General features: G+C 41.4%; 1 protein-coding gene across 7 annotated transcripts in view; it reads right to left on the bottom strand.

Annotated features, from left to right (window-relative positions):
• Nucleotides 1–268: 268 nt before the first annotated feature.
• Nucleotides 269–25,186, bottom strand: part of LOC132867137 (sperm-associated antigen 6-like) — a 77,403-nt gene continuing 52,485 nt past the window's right edge. For 5 of the 7 annotated variants that reach the window (XM_060899893.1, XM_060899891.1, XM_060899892.1 and 2 more), the window contains 14 exons: nt 24,153–24,211; nt 23,984–24,018; nt 21,677–21,772; nt 19,346–19,512; nt 17,426–17,609; nt 16,868–17,073; nt 15,936–16,109; nt 15,588–15,740; nt 13,165–13,356; nt 12,593–12,709; nt 12,361–12,506; nt 12,046–12,256; nt 2,912–3,071; nt 269–410 (listed from right to left, as the gene is read on the bottom strand). In XM_060899893.1, the coding sequence (XP_060755876.1) occupies nt 12,169–12,256; nt 12,361–12,506; nt 12,593–12,709; nt 13,165–13,356; nt 15,588–15,740; nt 15,936–16,109; nt 16,868–17,073; nt 17,426–17,609; nt 19,346–19,512; nt 21,677–21,772; nt 23,984–24,008 (1,548 nt within the window). In that variant the 5' untranslated portion in view covers nt 24,009–24,018; nt 24,153–24,211 and the 3' untranslated portion in view covers nt 269–410; nt 2,912–3,071; nt 12,046–12,168. The remainder of the gene's footprint in view (nt 411–2,911; nt 3,072–12,045; nt 12,257–12,360; nt 12,507–12,592; nt 12,710–13,164; nt 13,357–15,587; nt 15,741–15,935; nt 16,110–16,867; nt 17,074–17,425; nt 17,610–19,345; nt 19,513–21,676; nt 21,773–23,983; nt 24,019–24,152; nt 24,212–25,186) is intronic. The other 2 variants (XM_060899890.1, XM_060899895.1) reach the window with 2 other exon arrangements.

Here is a 25,186-nt window from a genome sequence, read left to right as displayed (position 1 = left end):
CAGTGATGATGTGGAGGTTTATCTCCTTTTCTGGAATAACATTTTGCCCCTTTTTGAAAAATGTTGTTCAGAAGCTTGAGGCCAATGGTACCAGCTACACTATATTGCCAAAAGTATTCGCTCACCTGCCTTGACTCACATATGAGCTTAAGTGACATCCCATTCCTAATCCATAGGGTTCAATATGACGTCGGTCCACCCTTTGCAGCTAGAACAGTGTGACAGTTCGTATGGGTGGGTGGAGCACAGAAGGACGGCAGGCCAGAACTGAGTTCACAAAACTTTTTATTGTGACACTTTTCAGCGTTACACTCTCCCAGACACTCAGACACACGCACACACATCAGTCGCCTGGTTGGGGAGACAGCTCCCTCTGCTCTCGCTCTCTCTCCTTAAATAGGGCGCGGTCACTGGGGAAGACACACAAACACATTAATTAACATCAGGTGCAGTGATTCTGCCACTTACCTTCCCTGACTCCGCCCTCCAGTCACAGACCGACGCTTGACCACGCCCCCGCTGCCACATACCCCCACCGCCCGACTCAGGCCGGGCGGCTGTCCGGCCTGCAGCCGACTCCCCCCCCCCCCCTTGACAGGAGAGGAAGTCCGCCACGACCATCTGCGCCCCCGGCCTGTGGATCACCTTGAAATTAAAGGGTTGGAGTGCCAGATACCAATGGGTGATCCGTGCGTTGGCATCCTTCATGCGGTGGAGCCACTGGAAGGGCGCGTGGTCCGAACAGAGGGTGAAAGGTAGTAACGGAGGGCGAGGACCGCCCACTTGATCGCCAGGCACTCTTTCTCAATGGTGCTGTAGCGCCCCTCACGCACCGACAGCTTCCTACTGATATACAGTACTGGGCGATCCTCCCCCTCCACCTCCTGGGACAAAACAGCCCCCAGCCCTCTGTCCAACGCATCCGTCTGTAACAAAAAGGGGAGAGAAAAGTCAGGGGAGTGTAAAAGTGGCCCCCCCCACAGTTAGGGAAAGAAAAGAAAAAAGCAAGTGTAAAGCTACTGTACATGTGCTATAATAAGAATTGGCTGTTCCTATGACAGCCCAAACATCCAGTTTATGAAAACCTCGTATGGCAAGGATTGCTTAGCACAGTTTGATATACGGTACGTACGCTTCTGAAGGGTGCTCTTTAAAAGCCTTCTTCGCCTACAATGAGAGAGCTTGCAGTGCTTGTTGTATTACAACCAGAAACTATGTGTTCTGAAGCATCTTTGGTTGGCTTTGGTTTGGGAAATACCTAGGACCCTATGTTCTTAAAGAGGTCATACCCAGGGCCTGATATTCCTAGAAACTACATACTTGGTGCCCTTTGTTCCCACAACCCTACATTTAGAGGTGGATATGCTCCCTGGGCTCTATATAACTAAGGACTATATTCCATGGGCCCCATATAATCAGTCTTGTGTTCCCTTGAACTTACTGTATATTCCCAAGGTTTTATATTCCACAGGTCCTAAATTCATAGGACGCTAAGTTGCTATATGTTCCAAGGGCCCTACATTTCCTTTGAGCCCAAGTCAGCAAGAGTGTATTTAAATCAAGATCAGATCAGTCCATTCCTTTGATGGAGTTATTTTGCTATTTTTTGGTGAATCTCTGACTTGCAGGTGCTCAGAGCTCTGTGTATCCAGGTAGAGAGTCAGCAGTTTTGGGGGCACTTTGGACATGGCTACAGCTCTTGCATACTCAGGTGTGTGATGGCCGATCTTTCCCAGTGCCCAAGCTATTGCAGTCTTTGAGATCCTCTGTCTCGTCTGTCAGACAAATAGTCAGCTGTGGTACACCATAGTGGAGAGTTCAAGTGAATAGTGGAAAGAGCAGAGAAGAGAAACCTCAGTGCCATCAATGATAAATTATGACAAATTATAATCACAAATTTAATAGAAGTGATAAGTACTGGTTAAGTAAATAATTTGCCTGACAACTCCGGTAATATCTAGTAAATACTGGTAATTGTTGGTAATGTTCTATGCATATACCTGCAACTCTGACAATATCATTTTCAGTGACTAATAAAATGGTTTTGAATGTTCCTACTTTTAGAACATATTTTTGATATGGCGATGTTCTTTAAAAGATTTCATTTACAACATGTCTCTGACAGCTCAAAATGCATCTCCGGGCATTTAAAAACTGCAGAGCTTCTGGGGGTCTCTGGCAGCCCCCGGACACCCTGGCTTCATGCCCCCTTCCCATTTTCTTGGATCCACCCCTGCTGGATGCTGCCATACTTGCAAATGCAAAGAAAGAAAGGTAAAGTACGTCAAGTAAAGTGTAATCAGCAGCTAATTTGGTAACAGTCTTGGGCAATGATTTTCAGTAATATAAGACCAGGCTCATATCTCCATGAATAGCAAGAGACCCATATACCAACAATAATAAGAGGTATGTAGTTCAAATAGCATTTAAAATCAACCCATAATTCATCAGGTTCCTCCAGCACAGCCACTTGTTCTGCCATGTAAACTATCCATTATCTGTAGCTGCTTATCCTCTGCAGGGTCGCAGGCAAGATGGAGCCTATCCCAGCTGACTATGGGTGAGAGGCGGGGTACACCCTGAACAAGTCGCCAGGTCATCGCAGGGCTGACACATAGAGACAAACAACCATTCACACTGACATTCACACCTACGGTCAATTTAGAGCCACTAATTAACCTAACTTGCATGACTTTGGACTGTGGGGGAAACCGGAGCGCCCAGAGGAAACCCATGTAGACATGGGGAGAACATGCAAACTCCACACAGAAAGGCCCCGGTCAGCCACTGGGGCTCGAACCCAGGACCTTCTTGCTGTGAGGCGACAATGTTAACCACTACACTACTGTGCCACCCGCCATGTAAACTATTGTATTAAAATATGAGCTGTAATGCTGGGCTGAAGTCTTACATCCTTATTGGCCAGTGAGTAGACAAGCAGAGGCAGAATGTCTCCCTTCACTACAGCCTCGGCGAGGGCATTGTTGTAGCTGCCGAGTCTTCCAAGAGCCAGAGCAGTTGGATACTCAGGACTGCATCCAAGAGGAGAGGCCTCAGGAGAGACAGCACACCTAGAGAAAGAGAGAGAGAGAACTGCATGTAAGAAAAAGAAAACTGTCCAGTCAGGAATGTCAACAGTTTTCACAAGACATCTGCTCTAATGAGTAAAATAATAAATATTTTTTAAATGGAAGATTTGAAAATGTCATATCAGAGAGAATCAGAATTGAGCTTTGCTAGCCATGTAAACTAGAGTACAACCCCAATTCCAAAAAAGTTGGGACAAAGTACAAATTGTAAATAAAAACGGAATGCAATGATGTGGAAGTTTCAAAATTCCGTATTTTATTCAGAATAGAACATAGATGACATATCAAATGTTTAAACTGAGAAAATGTATCATTTAAAGAGAAAAAATTAGGTGATTTTAAATTTCATGACAACAACACATCTCAAAAAAGTTGGGACAAGGCCATGTTTCCCACTGTGAGACATCCCCTTTTCTCTTTACAACAGTCTGTAAACGTCTGGGGACTGAGGAGACAAGTTGCTCAAGTTTAGGGATAAGAATGTTAACCCATTCTTGTCTAATGTAGGATTCTAGTTGCTCAACTGTCTTAGGTCTTTTTTGTCCTATCTTCCATTTTATGATGCGCCAAATATTTTCTATGGGTGAAAGATCTGGACTGTAGCCTGGCCAGTTCAGTACCCGGACCCTTCTTCTACGCAGCCATGATGCTGTAATTGATGCAGTATGTGGTTTGGCATTGTCATGTTGGAAAATGCAAGGTCTTCCCTGAAAGTGATGTCGTCTGGATGGGAGCATATGTTGCTCTAGAACCTGGATATACCTTTCAGCACTGATGGTGTCTTTCCAGATGTGTAAGCTGCCCATGCCACACACACTAATGCAACCCCATACCATCAGAGATGCAGGCTTCTGAACTGAGCGCTGATAACAACTTGGGTCGTCCTTCTCCTCTTTAGTCCGAATGACACGGCGTCCCTGATTTCCATAAAGAACTTCAAATTTTGATTCGTCTGACCACAGAACAGTTTTCCACTTTGCCACAGTCCATTTTAAATGAGCCTTGGCCCAGAGAAGACGTCTGAGCTTCTGGATCATGTTTAGATATGGCTTCTTCTTTGAACTATAGAGTTTTAGCTGGCAACAACGGATGGCATGGTGAATTGTGTTCACAGATAATGTTCTCTGGAAATATTCCTGAGCCCATTTTGTGATTTCCAATACAGAAGCATGCCTGTATGTGATGCAGTGCCGTCTAAGGGCCCGAAGATCACGGGCACCCAGTATGGTTTTCCGGCCTTGACCCTTACGCACAGAGATTCTTCCAGATTCTCTGAATCTTTTGATGATATTATGCACTGTAGATGATGATATGCTCAAACTCTTTGCAATTTTACACTGTCGAACTCCTTTCTGATATTGCTCCACTATTTGTCGGCGCAGAATTAGGGGGATTGGTGATCCTCTTCCCATCTTTCCTTCTGAGAGCCGCTGCCACTCCAAGATGCTCTTTTTATACCCAGTCATGTTAATGACCTATTGCCAATTGACCTAATGAGTTGCAATTTGGTCCTCCAGCTGTTCCTTTTTTGTACCTTTAACTTTTCCAGCCTCTTATTGCCCCTGTCCTAACTTTTTTGAGATGTGTTGCTGTCATGAAATTTCAAATGAGCCAATATCTCATCTCATCTCATTATCTCTAGCCGCTTTATCCTGTTCTACAGGGTCGCAGGCAAGCTGGAGCCTATCCCAGCTGACTACGGGCAAAAGGCGGGGTACACCCTGGACAAGTCGCCAGGTCATCACAGGGCTGACACATAGACACAGACAACCATTCACACTCACATTCACACCTACGCTCAATTTAGAGTCACCAGTTAACCTAACCTGCATGTCTTTGGACTGTGGGGGAAACCGGAGCACCCGGAGGAAACCCACGCGGACACGGGGAGAACATGCAAACTCCACACAGAAAGGCCCTCGCTGGCCGCGGGGCTCGAACCCGGACCTTCTTGCTGTGAGGCGACAGCGCTAACCACTACACCACCGTGCCGCCCCATGAGCCAATATTTGGCATGAAATTTCAAAATGTCTCACTTTCGACATTTGATATGTTGTCTATGTTCTATTGTGAATATAATATCAGTTTTTGAGATTTGTAAATTATTGCATTCCGTTTTTATTTACAATTTGTACTTTGTCCCAACTTTTTTGGAATCGGGGTTGTATACAAGGAATTTGACTCAAATTTTGAGCTACAGCATTACATATTGCACAAGATTACACATAAATATTATCATATAGTATATTATAAATAGATAATGAAGACAAGTACACAGAAAATACCTGTAATATAACATACATTTTATGTATATGACAGTATATGACGTATATTTAACAGTTGTTTGACGGAATTAAGTTGTACATGAGCTGACAGCTGACGAGGCGTGTAGCACTGAGTTGATTATAAGCCAAGTACAATGAGATTGAGTGGAATAATTGTTTTATTCTATCCACATTCACTGAATTTTGAGAAACAGAGCATTTTTTAATTTTTTGCAAATTCAAGAAAATTAAATAATTTTAATACAAATGAAAATGATTTTACACAAAATATGTCAGACTTTATACACAATGTCTGACAAAATCATTTCCACTTAGAATATAAACAAACTGGCGAAATGACAGAAGCAATTTGTGAATAATGCTATAATAATAATTCTTGAAAAATAAAGATACGATTTTACCATGATATACTTTCATTCCATGTTTTGTTGCTTTCTGTTGTATTTTTTGGGGTTTTATTTTCAAGTAGAGTTTTTATTTTATCCTTGGTTGGTTCAGCAAAACCAACCGAGGATATTTTTCTCTACTCATGGTATACGAGCTGATAGCCAATCAGAGTGTGCGATTGCTCATGTCCAGTGAATGTAGATAGAATAATATAGTATAAGATAATGAAGACAAGCACACAAACAAGACGTGTAATATAACACACAATTGCTTTAAACAAAAGTAGAGACTATATATTTGTCAGAGCACAGGCACTTGCGGATGCAGAGGAGAGTGGATACGGTGCAAACTGCAGTTGAAGCCAAATCGTGAAGCAGAAATTGTAGTCAGGAATTGGGCGGAGGTTGATCGATCAGTAAACAGGGTTAAGCAGGGAAGACGAGGAAACGAGGTCAAAGAGAAAACGAGAACAGCGGTCTTTAACAGGAAGTCAGTCAGGAAAACAAACAGCTCTGTATAGTCAGGTACAGGACACAGAATGATACTTCGCAAGGTGTGTTTGTGACTACTGAGCTTATATACAGTGCCTTGCAAAAGTATTCACCCCCTTGGCTTTTTACCTATTTTGTTTCATTACAACCTGTAATTTGAATGTTTTTTATATCTGAATTTTATGTAATGGATCTGCACAAAATAGTCTAAGTTGGTGAAGTGAAATGAGAAAAAAAATGTAAATAAAAAACTGAAAATTGGCATGTGGATATGTATTCACCCCCTTTGCTATGAAGCCCCTAAAAAGTTCTGGTGCAGCCAATTACCTTCAGAAATCACATAATTAGAGAAATAAAGTCCACCTGTGCAATCTAAGTGTCACATGATCTGTCAGTATATACAGTGGTGCTTGAAAGTTTGTGAACCCTTTAGAATTTTCTATATTTCTGCATAAATATGACCTAAAACAGCATCAGATTTTCACACAAGTCCAAAAAGTAGATAAAGAGAACCCAGTTAAACAAATGAGACAAAAATATTATACTTGGTCATTTATTTATTGAGGAAAATGATCCAATATTACATATCTGTGAGTGGCAAAAGTATGTGAACCTCTAGGATTAGCAGTTAAAGAAGAATAAAGTAAATGTTTTGGAATGGTCAAGTCAAAGTCTTGACCTTAATCCAATGGAAATGTTGTGGAAGGACCTGAAGCGAGCAGTTCATGTGAGGAAACCCACCAACATTCCAGAGTTGAAGCTGTTCTATACAGAGAAATGGGCTAAAATTCCTCCAAGCCGGTGTGTACGACTGATCAACAGTGACCATAACCTAGAAGTGAACTGGGGGCCCCAGTCATTGACTATTTCTTCGGGGATACCATAGTAGCGGAAAATGTGGGTGAATAATAGTTTGGCAGTTTCAAATGCAGTGGGAAGACCAGGTAGTGGGATGAGTCTGAGTGTCTTTGAAAACCTATCAATGATGACCAGGATGACGGTGTTATCTTGTGACTGGGGTAGGTCGGTGATGAAATCAAGAGTGATGTGTGACCAGGGCCACTGGGGTACTGGGAGAGGACATAGTTTGCTGGCAGGAGCTCTGGGAGCCTTGGCTTGGGCACAGGCAGAGCATAAGGAGACATAATGATTAATGTCTGAGATCATGTTTTCCGACCAATACTTGTTTTGGAGGAGCTGGTAGGTACAATGGCTGCTGGGATGTCCAGTGTCAGGAGAGGAGCGTGCCCAGGTGATGAGTTTGCCTCTAAGTTTGGGTGGAACATGCAAATGTCCAGGTGAGCAGTTTTCAGAAGGGCTTGTGGGTTGTAGCAGTCTGAGCTCTCTGTCAACGTCCCAGGTTATGGCTTGCAGGAAGCATTCAGGTGGCAGGATAGCAGTAGGTTCAGACAAGTGCGATGAGGATGAGTGAATTCGGGAGAGAGCATCAGCCTTGGTATTTTGGGAACCAGGACAATAGGAGATGGTGAATTGAAATTGTGTGAAGAACAGAGCCCATCTAGCCTGATGGGGGTTCAGATGTTTCACTGTTTTTAAGTATTCTAAGTTCTTGTGATCAGTCAAGCTCATGAATGGGTGAGCTGTGCCTTCTAACCAGTGCCTCCACTCTTCTAGGGCCAGCTTGACAGCAAAGAGCTCTCGATTACCGATGTCATAGTTCCTCTCAGTGGGCATGAGCTTCTTAGAGTAGAATGCTATGGGGTGCAATTTAGGTCATTCACTAAGGCGCTGAGATAGAACTCCTCCTACTCCTGTTTCTGATGCATCCACCTCCACAAATGAAAGGTTTGGAAGGATCTGGGTGCTGAAGTATGGGAGCTGTAATGAAAGTCATCTTCAACTGGTTGAAGGCTTGATCAGCTGAAAGATTCCAGTGGAGGTGAAAGGGTCCATTTTTCAAGAGAGCAGTGAGAGGAGCTGCGATGGTGCTGAACCTGCGGATGAATTGGTGGTAGAAACTGGTGAACCCCAGAAAGCACTGCAACTCCTTAACTGATGTGGGAGTGGGCCACAGTGTCATGGCTGTGACCTTAGCTTGCTCCATGCTCACCTCCCTCTTGATCCCAGGAACAAGATCTGGCTGACATGAAACTCACACTTTTCGGCTTTACCATACAGGTGATTCTAGAGCAAGTGAGAAAGCACTGACCTGATGTGCTCATGGTGGATATTCTTATCTGGGGAGTCGATCAAGATGTCATCAATGTAGGCCATAATGAACCATCCCAACATGTCCCTGAGCACGTCATTGATGAGGCACTGGAAGACACTGGGAGTGCAAGAAAGGCCATAAGGCATGACAAGGTATTCAAAGTGGCCTGTGGTGGTGCTGAAGGTGGTCTTCCACTCATCACCCTCATGAATCCTGACCAGGTTGTAGGCGCTGCAAAGGTCTAGTTTCAAGAATATCTTGGCAGATCTGAGTTGTTCTAAGGCTGAAGGTACCAGTGGGAGTGGATATGGATACCTTAGTATGATCTGGTTCAGACCCTGATAGTCTATGCATGGCCAGAGACCTCCTTTCTTCTCAACAAAGAACCCTGCTGAGGCTGGAGACATTGAAGGTCTGATGTACTCCTGCTGCAGGGCTTCTTGTACATACTCCTCCATGGCCAATTGTTCAGTAGGGACAAAGGGTATATGCAATTTTGAGGAGTAGTAGTACCTGGGAGGAGGTTGATAGTGCAGTCATAGGGACAGTGAGGAGGCAGACCACAGGCCCTCCCTTTGCTGAATACCTCCTTTAGGTCGAGGTAGCAAGCTGGGACATTGCTGAGGGAGTCAGGCTGAGGGCTCTCCACAGAAGTAGACAAGAGAGTGAGTTGGGTAAGTTTCATGCAGTTCTAAAGACAGGAAGGAGACCACTGAAGAATGTCATGTTGTTGCCAGGAAATCAGAGGATCATGAAGTTGGAGCCATGGGTAACCTAAGATTAGGTCATGATGTGAAGTGGGAGTGATGAGAAGGGATATGTATTCTGTATGAATCACTCCTACTTGAATCTCGAGGGGCGTTGTGTGCGTTGAAACCAATCCCTCTCCCATGGGTCCCCCGTTGATGGCCTTGAGCTTGATTGGTCTCAAAGGTGCATGGGTGGTCAAATGGTACTTCTGAACAATTGCACTGTTTATGAAGTTTCCCTCTGCCTCTGAGTCTATGAAAGCAGAGAGCACATGGGTTGAGTCTGGTAGCTTTAATAACACTGGTACTTGGAAGGACTGTGAGTTATGAGACGTGTCAGAACTCACCGGGTTCATTGGGCTGGTAGTCCTGCTTGGCTGGTGGACTCATGGGGGTTGAGTAGGGCACTTAGAGCTTAGGTGGCCAGCTTGACCACAGTAAAAGCTGAGACCCTCTCGCCTTCTCTCTCTGATCATTGTAATCGTGTACGTGAGACCTCCATCGGAGTTACAGGGCTCACACTAAGAGAGAGAGCAGGAGGTAGTTTCAATGAGGGTCACTTTCTAATGAGATGATCTAGTCCTATGGCCAGGTCAATAAGAGTCAAGAGAGAGATGCTCATCATGGCATACTAGCTCACCGAGTACCTCTGGATGCAAACCCTGGCGAAACATGGCTTTCAAGGCTGGCTCGTTCCAGATGCTGCCAGTGGCTAAGGTGTGGAAGTCGAGTGCATACTCCATGATGCTCCTTTCTCCTTGTTGGATCATCAACAAACTCTCTCCGACTTCGACTCCCTCAGGTTGATGGGCAAAAACCCTCGTGAACAGCTCCAGAAAATGATCATATGTGGTGTGTTCGCCCCATGCATCCATACCATGTTAGCCCACTGGAGAGCTTTAGCAGTAAGAAGACTGATGAACTGAGAGATCTTGTGCTCGTCGTTGAGCCCCATGAGAGATGAAAAATACGAGGAACATTGAAGAAAGAATCCCTTACAATTGGAAACTTCCCCAGAAAATTTCTGTGGCAGAGGAATGCTTTGGAATGCACCAGCGGGTGATGAGGGGCATGTGAGGACAGCCTGTGACACTACAGCAGTGAGCTGCGACATCCTGGTGTTGAGATCGCTGATCATCTGCTGGTGCTCTCCTAACAAATGCCCCTGCACATGGATTGCAGTCTGCTTGGCCTCCTCTGTTGCATCCATGTTCAGTGAAGTATCCTGTCAGAGCGCAGGCACTTATGGATGCAGATGCAGGGAGAGCGGGTACAGTGCAAACTGCAGCTGAAGCTAAATCGTGAAGCAGAAATCGTAGTCAGGAAACGGGCGGAGGTCGATCAATCAGCAAACAGGGTTAAGCAGGGAAGACAAGGAAATGAGTTTGAAAAGAAAACAAGAACAGTGGTCTTTAACAGTAAGTCAGTCAGGAAAACAAATGGCTCGGCATAGTCAGGTACAGGACACAGAACAATAATTCGCAAGGTGTGTTTGTGACTGCTGAGTTTATAAAGGGAAGGTGATTGCAGGATATTAGGAGACAGGTGATGTAGTTAAAACTCTGGTGACGGGGGCACTGTGAATCATGGGAAGTGTAGTCCAGAGCGGCCATCTTTGGAGGCTGCTCTGAACTCAGGTTTTCAGTGCTGTTACTGACAATATTATATACTTAAATAATATTGGCTGGCGTTGAGTGGTATATCAGATATATTCCATTCAGCTAGCATGATACTGAACTCATCTTCAACTTGTTCAGTATCATGCTAGCTGAATAGAATATATCTGATATACTATGAAAAAAGCCAGCCAACATTATTATTATACATACATACAGTCAATGGAACAATTATATATTTTACAAAACCTTAAGAACAGGGTTTACAAATTGTCACTCGCCAGCATGGTTTTATGTGTAATACGTATTTTATGGCATTTTCAATTCACTGCAACAGTTTACTGTGGGTGCCACTGGCAAACAAGTAAATGCTTCTGCGCATGTACAGCAGAAAACTCTCATTGAATATTCACATCAGTTCCGATGTGTGACATCATGTTGTCTTGAAAACCAAGCAATATCATAAACCAAATTCAATGCTCATTCTCCATTGGATAGAGTGATGTAATACACATAGGATAAGTGATATGCTAACAGTATTGCATGCTATCAACCCAGATTAATTAAACCCACTAGAAGGGAATAGAATACATGTTTTTAATCCATCAAAAAAGTGTCCTGTATGTATAATAATGTACAACATTGCACTTTCACTAAAAAAAGAAAAAGAAAAATGTTGCACAGAGAAAAATGTCAGAAAAATGTCACCTGGTCTTTTCCCCCCATCTTCAGCTGTCCAGTTTTGGGGAGTCTGTGCCCAGTGTAGCCTCCGTCTCCTGTTCTGACCAGAGTGGAAGCTGATGTGGTCGTCTGCTTTTTCTGCCTCAATATTCAACATGTGCGTTCTGAGATGCTTTTCAAGTCACCACAGTTGTAAAGAGTGGGTACCATAGCCTTCCTATTCCTTAAGTCAGCTTAAACCAGTTTGGCCATTACCTTGTTTTAAATTCCAGCCTGGAAGGAGTCACCCCTCCTTTTACCCTTTACTGTTTTTTTTTATTTCATGTATTTAATTTTGTTTTAAATTAACTCTTTGTCAAGATTGAGCTTTTAACATTCTGACATTTTAGTTTTTAATTAACTCATCTTTTACATTAATTCATTATGTTTTTATATAATTGTCATTTGTAAAGCATTTTTGAACTGTGTATATACAGTCAATTATTATTATTATTATTATTATTATTATTATTATTATTATTATTATTAACCTTCAATTTCCCACAACATGCAAAAGCTTGATAAGATCACTGACCTGCATTTTGAAGTGATTCAATATTCTGAGGTCTTGTTGCAAGCTCTGCAACCATTTGCACAAACTTCATCTTTTCTTTCCCTTCTGCTCAAAAGCTAAAGTAAAGATTAGCAGTATAGAGTGCTAATCATGGAGAGGTGCTTCCTCTACAACAGGCTTATAGTTGTCGATCATTTCCAGTAGTGTTTCTGAATATCCAGGTGAGCAGTATCTGTTAAAGATTAAGTAGTGAAAAAACACATCATAATACACAAAAGTAGAAGGTGATTGTTCCATTTTGCCATGAAGAAATGTCCTTTAAGAACAGATATAAACCTGACTATCTCCTCAGGGTAGCAGTTGTTAATGGCGTTGATGTACTCCTGCAGCTCGGAGCCAGGCTCAGCTTTAATTTCCTGCACCTTCTTCAGTCCTCCGCTAGTTACAAATAATCTCCGTGCTTTATTGTCATGTGGAAGAACCTGCAGGACACAAAACCAATGATTCCCTCACACAGCCAGCCTTCAGTTAGAAACATTAGATGTTTAGTAAAGAACATGCAGTGGACCTTGCTGAACTGGCAGATGATGTATTGAAGAACATTACTGGGAGCTTCATAGAGGAGCGACTCCAGTGCTGGAAGGTACGTGCACTTCTGAAGGATGCTTTTTAAAGCCGCCTTTGCCTACAGTGAGAGAGATTATGCTTGTATTACAACCAGAAACTGTGTTCTGAAGTATCTATGGTTGTCTTTGGTTTGGGGAATCCCCAAGGCATTATATTCCTAGGCATTATATACACAGGACCCTACATTCTTCAGGACTACATACCTAATGCCGTTTGTTCCCACAACCCTACTTTTAGAGGTGGATATGCTCCCTGGGCTCTATATAACTAGGGACTATATTCCATGGGCCCCGTGTAATCAGTCTTGTGTTCCCTTGAACTTACTATATATTCTGAAGGTTTTATATTCCATGGGCCCTAAATTCATAGGATCCTAAGTTGCTATATGTAGTTATATGTTCCCAGGGCCCTATATTTCCTTCAGATCTAAGTCAACAAGAGTTTATTTAAATCAGGATCAGATCACAGTCCATTCCTATGAGTTACTCTGCTATTTTTGGTGAATCTCTGTACCTTGATTTGCAGGTGCTCAGAGCTCTGCCTGCCCAGGTAGAGAGTCAGCAGTTTGGGGAGCACGTTGGACATGGCCACGGCTTTTGCATGCTCAGGTGTGTGATGGCCAATCTGCCCCAGTGCCCAGGCTATCGCAGTCTTTACGTGATCCTCCGTCTCCTCCGCCAGACAGCTAGCCAGCTGTGGTACACCCTAGTAGAGAGTTCAGGTGAACAGTGGAAAGAGCAGAGAGGAGAAACCTGAGTGCCATCAATGATAAATTATGACAAATTATAATAGCAAATTTAATATAAGTGATACTATTATAGATTAAGTGAATGGTTTGTCTGATGACTCAGTACGGATACTAATATCTAGTAAATACTGGTAATCAGTGGTGACTCATTGGTTAAGATTCTGTACTAGTGATCATAAGGCTGCAAGTTCACATCCCATTGCTGAAATTTAAACCACACCTTTAAACTTTAACTGCTTAGATCTGTGGCAGGACTGGATGCTGCCATACTTGTAAATGCAAAGAAAGAAAGGTAAAGTACTTCAAGTAAAGTGTAATCAGTGGCCATCTTGGTAACAGTCTTGGGCAATGATTTTCAGTAATACAAGACCAGGCTCATATCTCCATGAATAGCAAGAGACCCATATACCAGCAATAATAAGAGGTATGTGGTTCAAATAACATTTAAAATCAACCCATAATTCATCAGATTGCTCCAGTTCATGCACATTTCTCCATACCTAACAGAGCAAAGTGCCATGTACCTACAGTGGTGCTTGAAAGTTTGTGAACCTTTTAGAATTTTCTATATTTCTGCATAAATATGACCTAAAACATCATCAGATTTTCACACAAATCCTAAAAGTAGATAAAGAGAACCCAGTTAAACAAATGAGACAAAAATATTATACTTGGTCATTTATTTATTGAAGAAAATGATCCAATATTACATATCTGTGAGTGGCAAAAGTATGTGAACCTCTAGGCTTAGCTGTTAATTTGAAGGTGAAATTAGAGTCAGGAGTTTTCAATTAATGGGATGACAATCAGGTGTGAGTGGGCACCCTGTTTTATTTAAAGAACAGGGATCTATCAAAGTCTGATCTTCACAACACACGTTTGCGGAAGTGTATCATGGCATGAACGAAGGAGATTTCTGAGGACCTCAGAAAAAGTGTTGCTGATGCTCATCAGGCTGGAAAAGGTTACAAAACCATCTCTAAAGAGTTTGGACTCCACCAATCCACAGTCAGACAGATTGTGTACAAATGGAGGAAATTCAAGACCATTGTTACCCTCCCCAGGAGTGGTCGACCAACAAAGATCACTCCAAGAGCAAGGTGTGTAATAGTCGGTGAGGTCACAAAGGACCCCAGGGTAACTTCTAAGCAACTGAAGGCCTCTCTCACATTGGCTAATGTTAATGTTCATGAGTCCACCATCAGGAGAACACTGAACAACAATGGTGTGCATGGCAGGGTTGCAAGGAGTAAGCCACTGCTCTCCAAAAAGAACATTGCTGCTCGTCTGCAGTTTGCTAAAGATCACGTGGACAAGCCAGAAGGCTATTGGAAAAATGTTTTGTGGACGGATGAGACCAAAATAGAAGTTTTTGGTTTAAATGAGAAGTGTTATGTTTGGAGAAAGGAAAACACTGCATTCCAGCATAAGAACCTTATCCCATCTGTGAAACATGGTGGTGGTAGTATCATGGTTTGGGCCTGTTTTGCTGCATCTGGGCCAGGACAGCTTGCCATCATTGATGGAACAATGAATTCTGAATTATACCAGCGAATTCTAAAGGAAAATGTCAGGACATCTGTCCATGAACTGAATCACAAGAGAAGGTGGGTCATGCAGCAAGACAACGACCCTAAGCACACAAGTCATTCTACCAAAGAATGGTTAAAGAAGAATAAAGTTAATGTTTTGGAATGGCCAAGTCAAAGTCCTGACCTTAATCCAATGGAAATATTGTGGAAGGACCTGAAGCGAGCAGTTCATGTGAGGAAACCCACCAACATCCCAGAGTTGAAGCTGTTCTGTACGGAGGAATGGGCTAAAATTCCTCCAAGCCGGTGTGCAGGACTGATCAACAGTTACCGCAAACGTTTAGTTATACGTTGCAGTTATTGCTGCACAAGGGGGTCACACCAGATACTGAAAGCAAAGGTTCACATACTTTTGCCACTCACAGATATGGAATATTGGATCATTTTCCTCAATAAATAAGTGACCAAGTATAATATTTTTGTCTCATTTGTTTACCTGGGTTCTCTTTATCTACTTTTAGGAATTGTGTGAAAATCTGATGATGTTTTAGGTCATATTTATGCAGAAATATAGAAAATTCTAAAGGGTTCACAAACTTTCAAGCACCACTGTACTCATGAGTCAGTGTAAGTATCTGAATCTTATAGTGGCAAACCTTAGATACAATAACAACCATGGCGAGGTTCTCTGTGTGTGCAGCCACATAGCCGAGCATCATGATACCAGGTAATCGCACATGCCCTCTGGAGTTCCTTAGACACTCAATCACAGCTGGAACACCTCCGGCATTCACAATAATCTGGGATAACTGGAGGGAAAAACAAATACACACACACACAGCCTTTAGTGAAGAAACATCTCAAATATCGAAGACAAATGCAGGAATCCTGTTAAAAAAACCTGGATAATACAATGGACATGTTAATTGCCATGTGTTCTCCGGTTGCTCACTCTTAATGTAGTCTACTAGAAAATGCTTTAAAGAACATGTTACTGTAGGTACCTCAGGGGTGTGTTTTGTGATCTCTCGCATCAAGGTGCTGACGTTCTTCCTCACATCCTCCTCTGGGTCTTTAAGGCAGGTCAGTACAGCAGGGAAGATCTCAGCCTCCACCACCATCTCTGCCAGATCCACAGAGTGTTTGGATATTTGGCCAAGAGCTGAGAGCACATGCTTCTACATAGAAAAATAAAATATTAATAAAATCAATCATTAGCAATAGAACTGAAATAGTTATGTCAGAAAAAAAACCCAAACACGTTGGGATATTTGATGATAGGATGATAATCATCCATGGTGAAAAACTTGCTGACCATTAAAAATCACTGAGATTGGAGACTCCTTCTATAATTATCAAAGAAATGTCTCCTTACAGAAAGTTTCACCATATCTCATCTCATTATCTCTAGCCACTTTATCCTGTTCTACAGGGTCGCAGGCAAGCTGGAGCCTATCCCAGCTGACTACGGGCGAAAGGCGGGGTACACCCTGGACAAGTCGCCAGGTCATCACAGGGCAGTTTCACCATATCAAATATTAAATTATTAAGTATTTTCTTTACGAAATAACAACACATTTTTAAAAATAAGTTTATCCATTTCTTAAGCTTAAGGATTTGGAGCATCTGCCATCCAAGTTCCTGTAAATGAGCTGTTACCATGGAAACAAAAACATATTAAAACAAGCATGTTACAAAAAAATAATAATAATCAGAACTGAGAATTCAACAGTGCTGTGATATAATTTACTACAGAGAATACATCTTATATTCACTGAACCTATGAGCTATATAATGTCTCCCTGGTATGTGTGGACAGGTGGATGTCAAAATACAGTCTCTCTAATGTAAATATCATTTTAAAAATGTTACTTAGTGAAATTGTGCCATGTTGAAAAATCTGGTCAAACATGACAGATTAGGCTGTTACTCTGACCTTCAGTTTGGTGTCTGGGTACAAGATCATCTGCGCCAGGTGTGCAATGGCTCCAGCATCCACTACAGTTTGTGCAAGCTCTGGCGAGTGTTTAGAGATGTCGCTTAGTGTCGAAGCGGAGATCCTTTTCAGGGCAATCTTGGGCTCCTGGAGGCAGAGAACAAGCAGAGGAACAGCGCCTGCGTCCACCACCGCCTGAGCCAATGCTACATTATAGAAAACATCAGAAAAAGTGCATTCTTCTGTTATTTAGGATTCAAGATGAGTGCAAATATCATTACAGATTTTATTCTTTCATTAATTAGTTAATTACAGTAATTATTAATGAATTGTGCATATAAACTTTGAGTGTCTGCTTCTTAACTAAAACAGATAAGAAGCAGCTTTTATCCCCAAGGGTCTCTTGCTTTGCATAAACGCCCATATACTGTATATGTGCCAAAAAAAAAAAAAAAAACCTACAAAACCTTCTGAAAGTACCAAAGTACAGACCTTGATGTCTTCAAAGCTAATTACGGTATGAAGTAGGAGGTGTTGCTTTAAAATCTCCAGACTTACAGTTATTGTGGTGAGAGATGTAACCCAGTGCCCATGCAGCCGCCTCTTTCACTCCAGGATCGAACTCTTCCAGGCTGCTAACGAGAGCGTCGAGGGCATCACAGTCTACCACGGCTTGTGCCAACTCGGGTGAGTGCTTTGCCACGGCACGGAGAACAAATGCCACTGCCTTCTTATAGAAGCGCTGTGAAACACATTTACAGTTACAGTGGAATATAAGAGCACATATGCAAATAACAGCTACCAATGAATTAAAGTATTAATTGTGTTGAAAATTCAAGCAAATATCATTTGCTTAAAGCCCTTTTAAAATGCCACTTCTCTGAAACTGATGGATTTTCCAATTTGGTTGCTCTGATATGATGTCAGGAAAATTAAAGAAGCAGTTTGTAATTTCAGTGACCTCTTCCATCCGTAAGGTAAATTTAAACTACAAGTAAAACTGTGATGAGCCTTCCTCTGCCCTTTAAACATTTTACCAATGAATACCAAGTCCCCTTTTAAGGAAAAAAGGTAATTATAGTTCAAGTTCTGAGCAGGGCTAATTTCTGGGCCAGAAAAAAAATGTAAACAGTAGTTGGATCTAGTTATGTGATTGTTATTATTTATGCAATATCATATGAGAGGGAGTGCTGTTGTACTGAATATCAGCACATAGCATGTAGCTGATCACAGCTGTGCTGATATTCAGTACAATAGCACGACTGCAAAAGTGATATCAGTTTTATACAACAGTTCTGTAAATGAGAAATTAAGTGATATTTTGGACACGATACGGCCAAATGTTCTGTTTATTTTTGCTCTGCTAGTCGAAATAGATCCTGAAGAACCCACACTCACTTATAGCCAGTTGGCTAGCGAGCTCACACTGATTTGTACATTCGGGTTAAAGGTGCTTCTAGTAAAATTAGCATCCCTTCTTCATTTGCATCTTCATCTGACAAGCTTTCATATTTTAAGTCAAAAGTTATGTTGCCATGTCCACTGATGAGGTCACTTATCACTGCTGTAGAAACTGTTTCGAACTAGGAAGTGGAATTTTACATGCATGACACAGACAAGCAGAGAGATATACACAGTGAAGTCGTTATGTGTTATGCACTCTTGGAATGCCACAGAACCAATTAAAGTAGTGGACCGGAACGAACTGTTGTAGAAGAACTCTTAACAAATGTTCAGTCTAGCATCACCAAGGGGTTCTTTATGTAGTTTGTCTCTTAGGGGAAACTGTTAATACAGGGGTTTCCCAGTAGGGCCTTTTAGAGAGCCAGAACCCTTACCCACCCAAAGAACCCTTAATGAACTGTTTTTCTTTTCTGTTGTAGACCCAACATCACTTTTAAATATTACAAACTGCAGCTTTAAAGGTAAACTGAAAATTGTAAAAAAAAAAGGGTAATTTTTCATTCAGTTAAAAAAAAGGAAAATAAATGTACCGGTATATAATACATGCAGATAAGAGTCCTAGCTTTCTAAAAGTTATACTCTTTTATAAAGTAGGGATGAAGGATCCTACAGAAATCCTTTAAAGACTCCTTCAAAGGGACAAACCGAGAACCCCTTGTGCTGAGAGTATCAGCAAACATTAGAGTACATAATTTATACAAATTTTGTCACCAATATTTCAGTATCTTGGTACTAAGGAAAATTCCCTGAGGAGTAGAACAAAGTTGAACTCTCTTTACCTTTACCATGAAGTTTGTATTTTATGTCTCAGCCATTTTTTCTGCCATGTGAAATGGAGGAGGTTTCATAGGACCCTATCTATTGGGCTATTTCATCATGTCTATAGTATGATGATCTGTACAACTGTACCAAGGCAACTTTGAGGTCTACAGCAATAACAGGTACAGTCCCAGCTCCCCACCAGTGTAACTATTGTTTTAAAATATGAGCTATAATGCTGGCCTGAAGTCTTACGTTCTGTTTGGCCAGTGAGTAGACAAGCGGAGACAGAATATCTCCTTTCACCACAGCCTCTGCAAGCTCATAATTTTCGCCGGCGAGTCTTCCAAGAGCCAGAGCGGCCGAATGTTGGATAGTCGGGACTGCATCCATGAGGAGAGGCCTCAGGAGGGATATCACACCTGAAACGAGAGAAAGAGAGAGAGAGAGAGAGAGAGAGAGAGAGAATATACTGCATGTAAGAAAAATAAAACTGTCCAGTTAGCAATGCCAACGATGTTTTCACAACACATCTGTTCTAATGAATAAAACACAGGCGATTGCTCTAAGACAATGACGGAGGCTCAGCCTCCTCTAAAAATGACGAACATCGTGTAGGATGAATTGCGCTAGGCTTATGTTATAGCTGACCTTATAACATTGCTATTTCAGATCCAGAATCATAGAAATATATGTGCTCAACCCAACTACAGTGCGAAATCATTCCGTTATAACTTTCCCCAGTTCGCCGAATGTGTGCGTGAGTTTTTCCCCCTCGTGACAACGCGATGCAGCCCAGCCTCAGTGGACTTCAATGGCATTTGGGAGCTCTGCGCTTTTCAATATCAAAATGCATGACGATTATTGGACAAATACTGCGAAAACGCCCGCCCACGGACTCCCATGGACTCCCAGCCTCAGTGGACTTCAATGGCATTTGGGAGCTATGCGCTTTTCAATCTCAAAATGCAAGACGGTTATTGGACAAATACTGTGAAAACGCCCGCCCCACGGACTCCCAGCCTCACAGTGGGAGGGACATGGCAGTTTCCGCGAGGAGACTGGTGATTGGTGAAAGCGGCCGGATATTTTCTTTGATTGACAGCTCATTTCAAATATAGACAGGCAGCGGTGAATTTCAGTTCAGTCCCATGCGGATTCGCAAGTGCTGTGGTGTATTGTAAGAGATCAGCTTACATTTCGATTTCATTCATTACATACGGTTTCTACCAGCTTTTTTAGTTTGTATATATTTTCATTGTAAATAAAGTGTAAATATAGTGTTGTCAAGTTTGCTATCTTAGTTCCAGAAATTTCATTTATTTGAGTAACTGAACTTGAACTTGAGGGGCTAGTCAGCTAGCAAGAAAGCTGCGCACGGATGCCAAGCATTGCTGATTTAATTTTGGTGAAGCCATTTGCCAGTCTTCCTTTCGAGGAAAAAATTAAAATTAAAGAGCAGGGTAGAGCAACGCCTCAAATTGACTTGGTGAAAAAGGTAGGGAATAATACTCGTTCCTTTCAGCTCTCCTGGTACGAGAAAGTGAATTGGCTAACAGCAAGTGACCCACATCAACAATAGTAAATAGGCTACTTTAGTAATATGTCATGGATGGACCAAAAATATAGAATCTATTTAAAATGTTTATGCTGAGTATATTATATTGGAATATATATTTTTCTGGATATGAATTAAACACAGCTACAATTTGGAAAACATTTTTAAACAAAAACACAGCCGAGAACATTTCACACTACAGACCTGGATTAAAAGTGAAGGGTTATCAAAATTGTCAATAAAACATTTCTCAGTCAAAATAAGTAAAATATAGGGAAAGTGTCATTGAATGAAATGTGTGGCACCCAGCTCTATGTTTGGCTCCCCAAGGTCAGTGCTTGTGCCTATTCCAGAACACTCTGCTGTTACTGCTGAGGTTCCTGACAAAGAGCTGCTTTCAATAATGATCAATTTTTAAACAACATGCCACATGCCACAATTTTAAAATATAAAATGTTAAAATATACCCCCCCAACACCACCATCATGTATATTGGACAGTAGGCTAATGGGCCAAAAGAACCTGTTATTTCACAGTTTGTGACCCTGCCAACAATCAGCCAGATCAGAGGCAAGAGTATGGGCAAAATTGATGTGTTTTTTCTTTTTTCTTTTAAAATCTGGAAATATCGTAACCGACCAGCCTCCCCTGTTTGAAAGACTACCAGCCGCCACTGGAATAAAACAATTTTTTAAATGGAAAATTTGAAAATGTGTCATATCAGAATCAGAACAAATCAGAATTGAGCTTTATTAGCAATGTAAACCAGGGCATACAAGGAATTTGACTCAAATTTTGAGCTATAACATTACATATTACACAAGATTACACATAAGAGATTATTTAACAATTATTCGCTGAAGGCGAGGTGAATATCAGTGAATAATAACCAAGATGAAGTTGATAATAATAATAATAATAATAATAATAATAATAATTATTATTATTATTATTATTATTATTATTATTATTATTATTATTAACCTCCAATTTCAAACAACATGCAAAAGATTGATAAGATGACTTACCTGCATTTTGAAGTGTTTCAATATTCTGAGGTCTTGCTGCAAGCTCTGCAACTGTTTGCACAAATATCATCCTTTCTTTCTGGTACTGCTGAAAAACTAAAAGATGTCAAGTGTTGAAAATTTTGGAAAATACTTTACAGTACATAATGGGAACATAGGGACCACTCCGAATTAAAGGTTTAGTTTAGTTGTCACAATTGCAAAATGTTACAGACCAAAAAGATTATCTATATACACAAACAAAAATCAAACAGAAAAAATACTATGAAACAAAAAATAAATTTTTTGTGACTGGAAAAGGAAAGAGGACTCTCGTCCCAATTGACAACCCTTCCCACAAAGGAAAAAATGTATATATACACACACTAATTTACAGGAATAAAAAACTTGTACTTTAAAAGGAGTTCATATATATATATATATATATATATATATATATATATATATATATATATATATATATATATATATATATGAGATATATAAAATGTCTAAACAACCTACATATAATGACTAATACAGTTTATGGAGTTTGGTAAAATGCTTGTTTCATGTAGTAGAAAGAGTTAATGCAGGTTTTGAATTTGTACAGAGACTGTACACCAGGTGCACATTTCCAGTCTGATCCCTTCATTTGTGAAAGTGTAGGGGACAATAACTGGGGCTATACAGATTGAATGTGTTTAGATGTTTTATTAAAGACAGGCTACACTGTAAAAAAAAAAAAAACTAGATAGAACTCGACGCCAGCGGCGTCGATGGGGATGCCTCCACCTGGTAGACTACACGCCTTATTAAGTTGTGATTTGGGGATGGACATTTGACCTCACAGTAATCTTGACCTGTGACCCTTTAACCTCAAAATCTAATCAGTTCATGTTTGTCCCAAAGCACGCAAATGGTGAAAGTTTGGTGAAATTCCTTTAATTTGCCTTGGAGATATTGTGTTCACAAGGTTTTCGGACAGACATTTGACCTCACAGTGACCTTGACCTTAGACCTTTTGATCTCAAAATCTAATCATTTCATCCTTGTCCCAAAGTGCACAAATGGTGAAAGTTTGGTGAAATTCCTTTCATTAGTCTTTGAGATATGGTGTTCACAAAGTTTGGGGATGGACATTTGACCTCACAGTAATCTTGACCTGTGACCGCTTTTAACCTCAAAATCTAATCAGTTCATGTTTGTCCCAAACCGCACAAATGGTGAACGTTTGGTGAAATTCCTTTCATTGGCCTTTGAGATATCGTGTTCACAAGGTTTCGGGACAGACGGACGCACGGACGGACAAGTGAAACTATCTTGAATATCGTCAAATATATGTAGTATTTCCTATTAGAAGAATACAGTAACCCAAGCATAATATTAGTCAGCCTATTTCTGGACATATTTTACTTTGTCTTTTTCCCCCAATGCAGTTGGCCTCATTAATAAAGTCCGAGACTCCGCCCACTCTCCCTCCCTATGCCTTAGATTAACCCACTTCCTGTCTGGATTGCTGTCTGCACATTTCATGACGTCACGCCATCTTCATTCTGTGACTTTTTATTGCATTTTTTATGTTTATTATTCTGGAACTGAAAATTTCATATTTCTTCATATTTTTATTCTATTTATACTTTTACTTTTGTCTCTGTTTTTAAATTTAAATTGTTCATGCACCAAACACCAAAGCAAAGCCCTTGTATGTGAGAACCTGCTTGGTCATAAACTTGGTTCTGATTCTGAGTTTTACTATAATAATAATAATAACTCAAAGTCTCATAAAGCACAACAGTAATCTACAGTTAACGTCACATCCGTAGAGAAGACCTCTGGAGTGATGTTTACTTGAAAAATGTTAATCTTATACGACTCTGCAGCAATCATTTTATATCAGAGTAATTAAGGCATGTATATTGCGGAAATTCACGAACGAGAAGTCAATGTTTTGGGTAAAAAGAGTCTAAATAGAGTTTTTGTTTCACAGTAGTTTTGACTGCATCATACTCAGAACAAACCAGCTGGACTTTATGAAGGAAACAACCCAGGCTAACATCACAGAAATATATCAAATTTTCTCTACATATGTGATGTAATCACGTTTATCGCCGGTTTTTTTTTTTTTCAGCAAGAACTGAAGGTAAGCAGTAAAATCTTTGTTTATTCCTATCCGATCATTTTGCCCAACCGAAAACCGCTACTGTTTGTCCTCTGAGTTCTTCCTTGACGACGGTTGTCAGGGAGGGTGAAACCGCTGTGACAGCATGAACTAATTATATTATTACATTAAATGATCATTATAAAAGCTCTAAAATACTTTCTCACCTTGTAAAACTTGTCGCTGGCTCATCGTTTCAATCCTACAACAACATTAACAAAAAAAAAATCACACGAGACAGACTTTCTCGAAGAAGTAAGAGAAGAATACGTGCAATATAAACACTGACTCTCTGTTAAGTGTTCTGTTACTATGGCAACAAGCCGGAAGTATTACCTCGCGTTCTCTCGACTTGTGTTGAATCTGCCATGGTAACGGCTTGGGACTGACGCGCACTAAGCAGGAGACAGAAGCCATTATTTCATACACTGTGTTGTTAATGTGGTTAGGGAGGAGGCAGACATTTGGGATTCGGCCTTTATTACACATAAATAGGCCCAAAACTATTGCTATTAATCTTAAGGCTAATATAAACAAAATTATCAATTAATTTTCAAAACTCACTCATATTGAACAATATTTCATTCGCATTAGGTTTACATTAGCCTAAAACACAAAGGAAACTAATTACGCATATGTAAATAATGTAAATAATAGGCTATATAGGGCGGCACGGTGGTGTAGTGGTTAGCGCTGTCGCCTCACAGCAAGAAGGTCCGGGTTCGAGCCCCGTGGCCGGCGAGGGCCCCCCTGTGCGGAGTTTGCATGTTCTCCCCGTGTCCGCGTGGGCTTCCTCCGGGCGCTCCGGTTTCCCCCACAGTCCAAAGACATGCAGGTTAGGTTAACTGGTGGCTCTAAATTGAGCGTAGGTGTGAATGTGAATGGTTGTCTGTGTCTATGTGTCAGCCCTGTGATGACCTGGCGACTTGTCCAGGGTGTACCCCGCCTTTCGCCCGTAGTCAGCTGGGATAGGCTCCAGCTTGCCTGCGACCCTATAGATACGGTATGTATATCTCATCTCATCTCATCTCATTATCTCTAGCCGCTTATCCTGTTCTACAGGGTCGCAGGCAAGCTGGAGCCTATCCCAACTGACTACAGGCAAAAGGCGGGGTACACCCTGGACAAGTCGCCAGGTCATCACAGGGCTGACACATAGACACAGACAACCATTCACACTCACATTCACACCTACGGTCAATTTAGAGTCACCAGTTAACCTAACCTGCATGTCTTTGGACTGTGGGGGAAACCGGAGCACCCAGAGGAAACCCACGTGGACACAGGGAGAACATGCAAACTCCGCACAGAAAGGCCCTCGCCGGCCACGGGGCTCGAACCTGGACCCTCTTGCTGTGAGGCGACAGCGC

This window comes from Neoarius graeffei, chromosome 19 (genome assembly GCF_027579695.1).
Source record: "Neoarius graeffei isolate fNeoGra1 chromosome 19, fNeoGra1.pri, whole genome shotgun sequence".
Lineage (NCBI taxonomy): Eukaryota > Metazoa > Chordata > Actinopteri > Siluriformes > Ariidae > Neoarius > Neoarius graeffei.
Note: the sequence above shows the minus strand (reverse complement) of the source record. Positions and strands in the feature narration are given on the sequence as shown.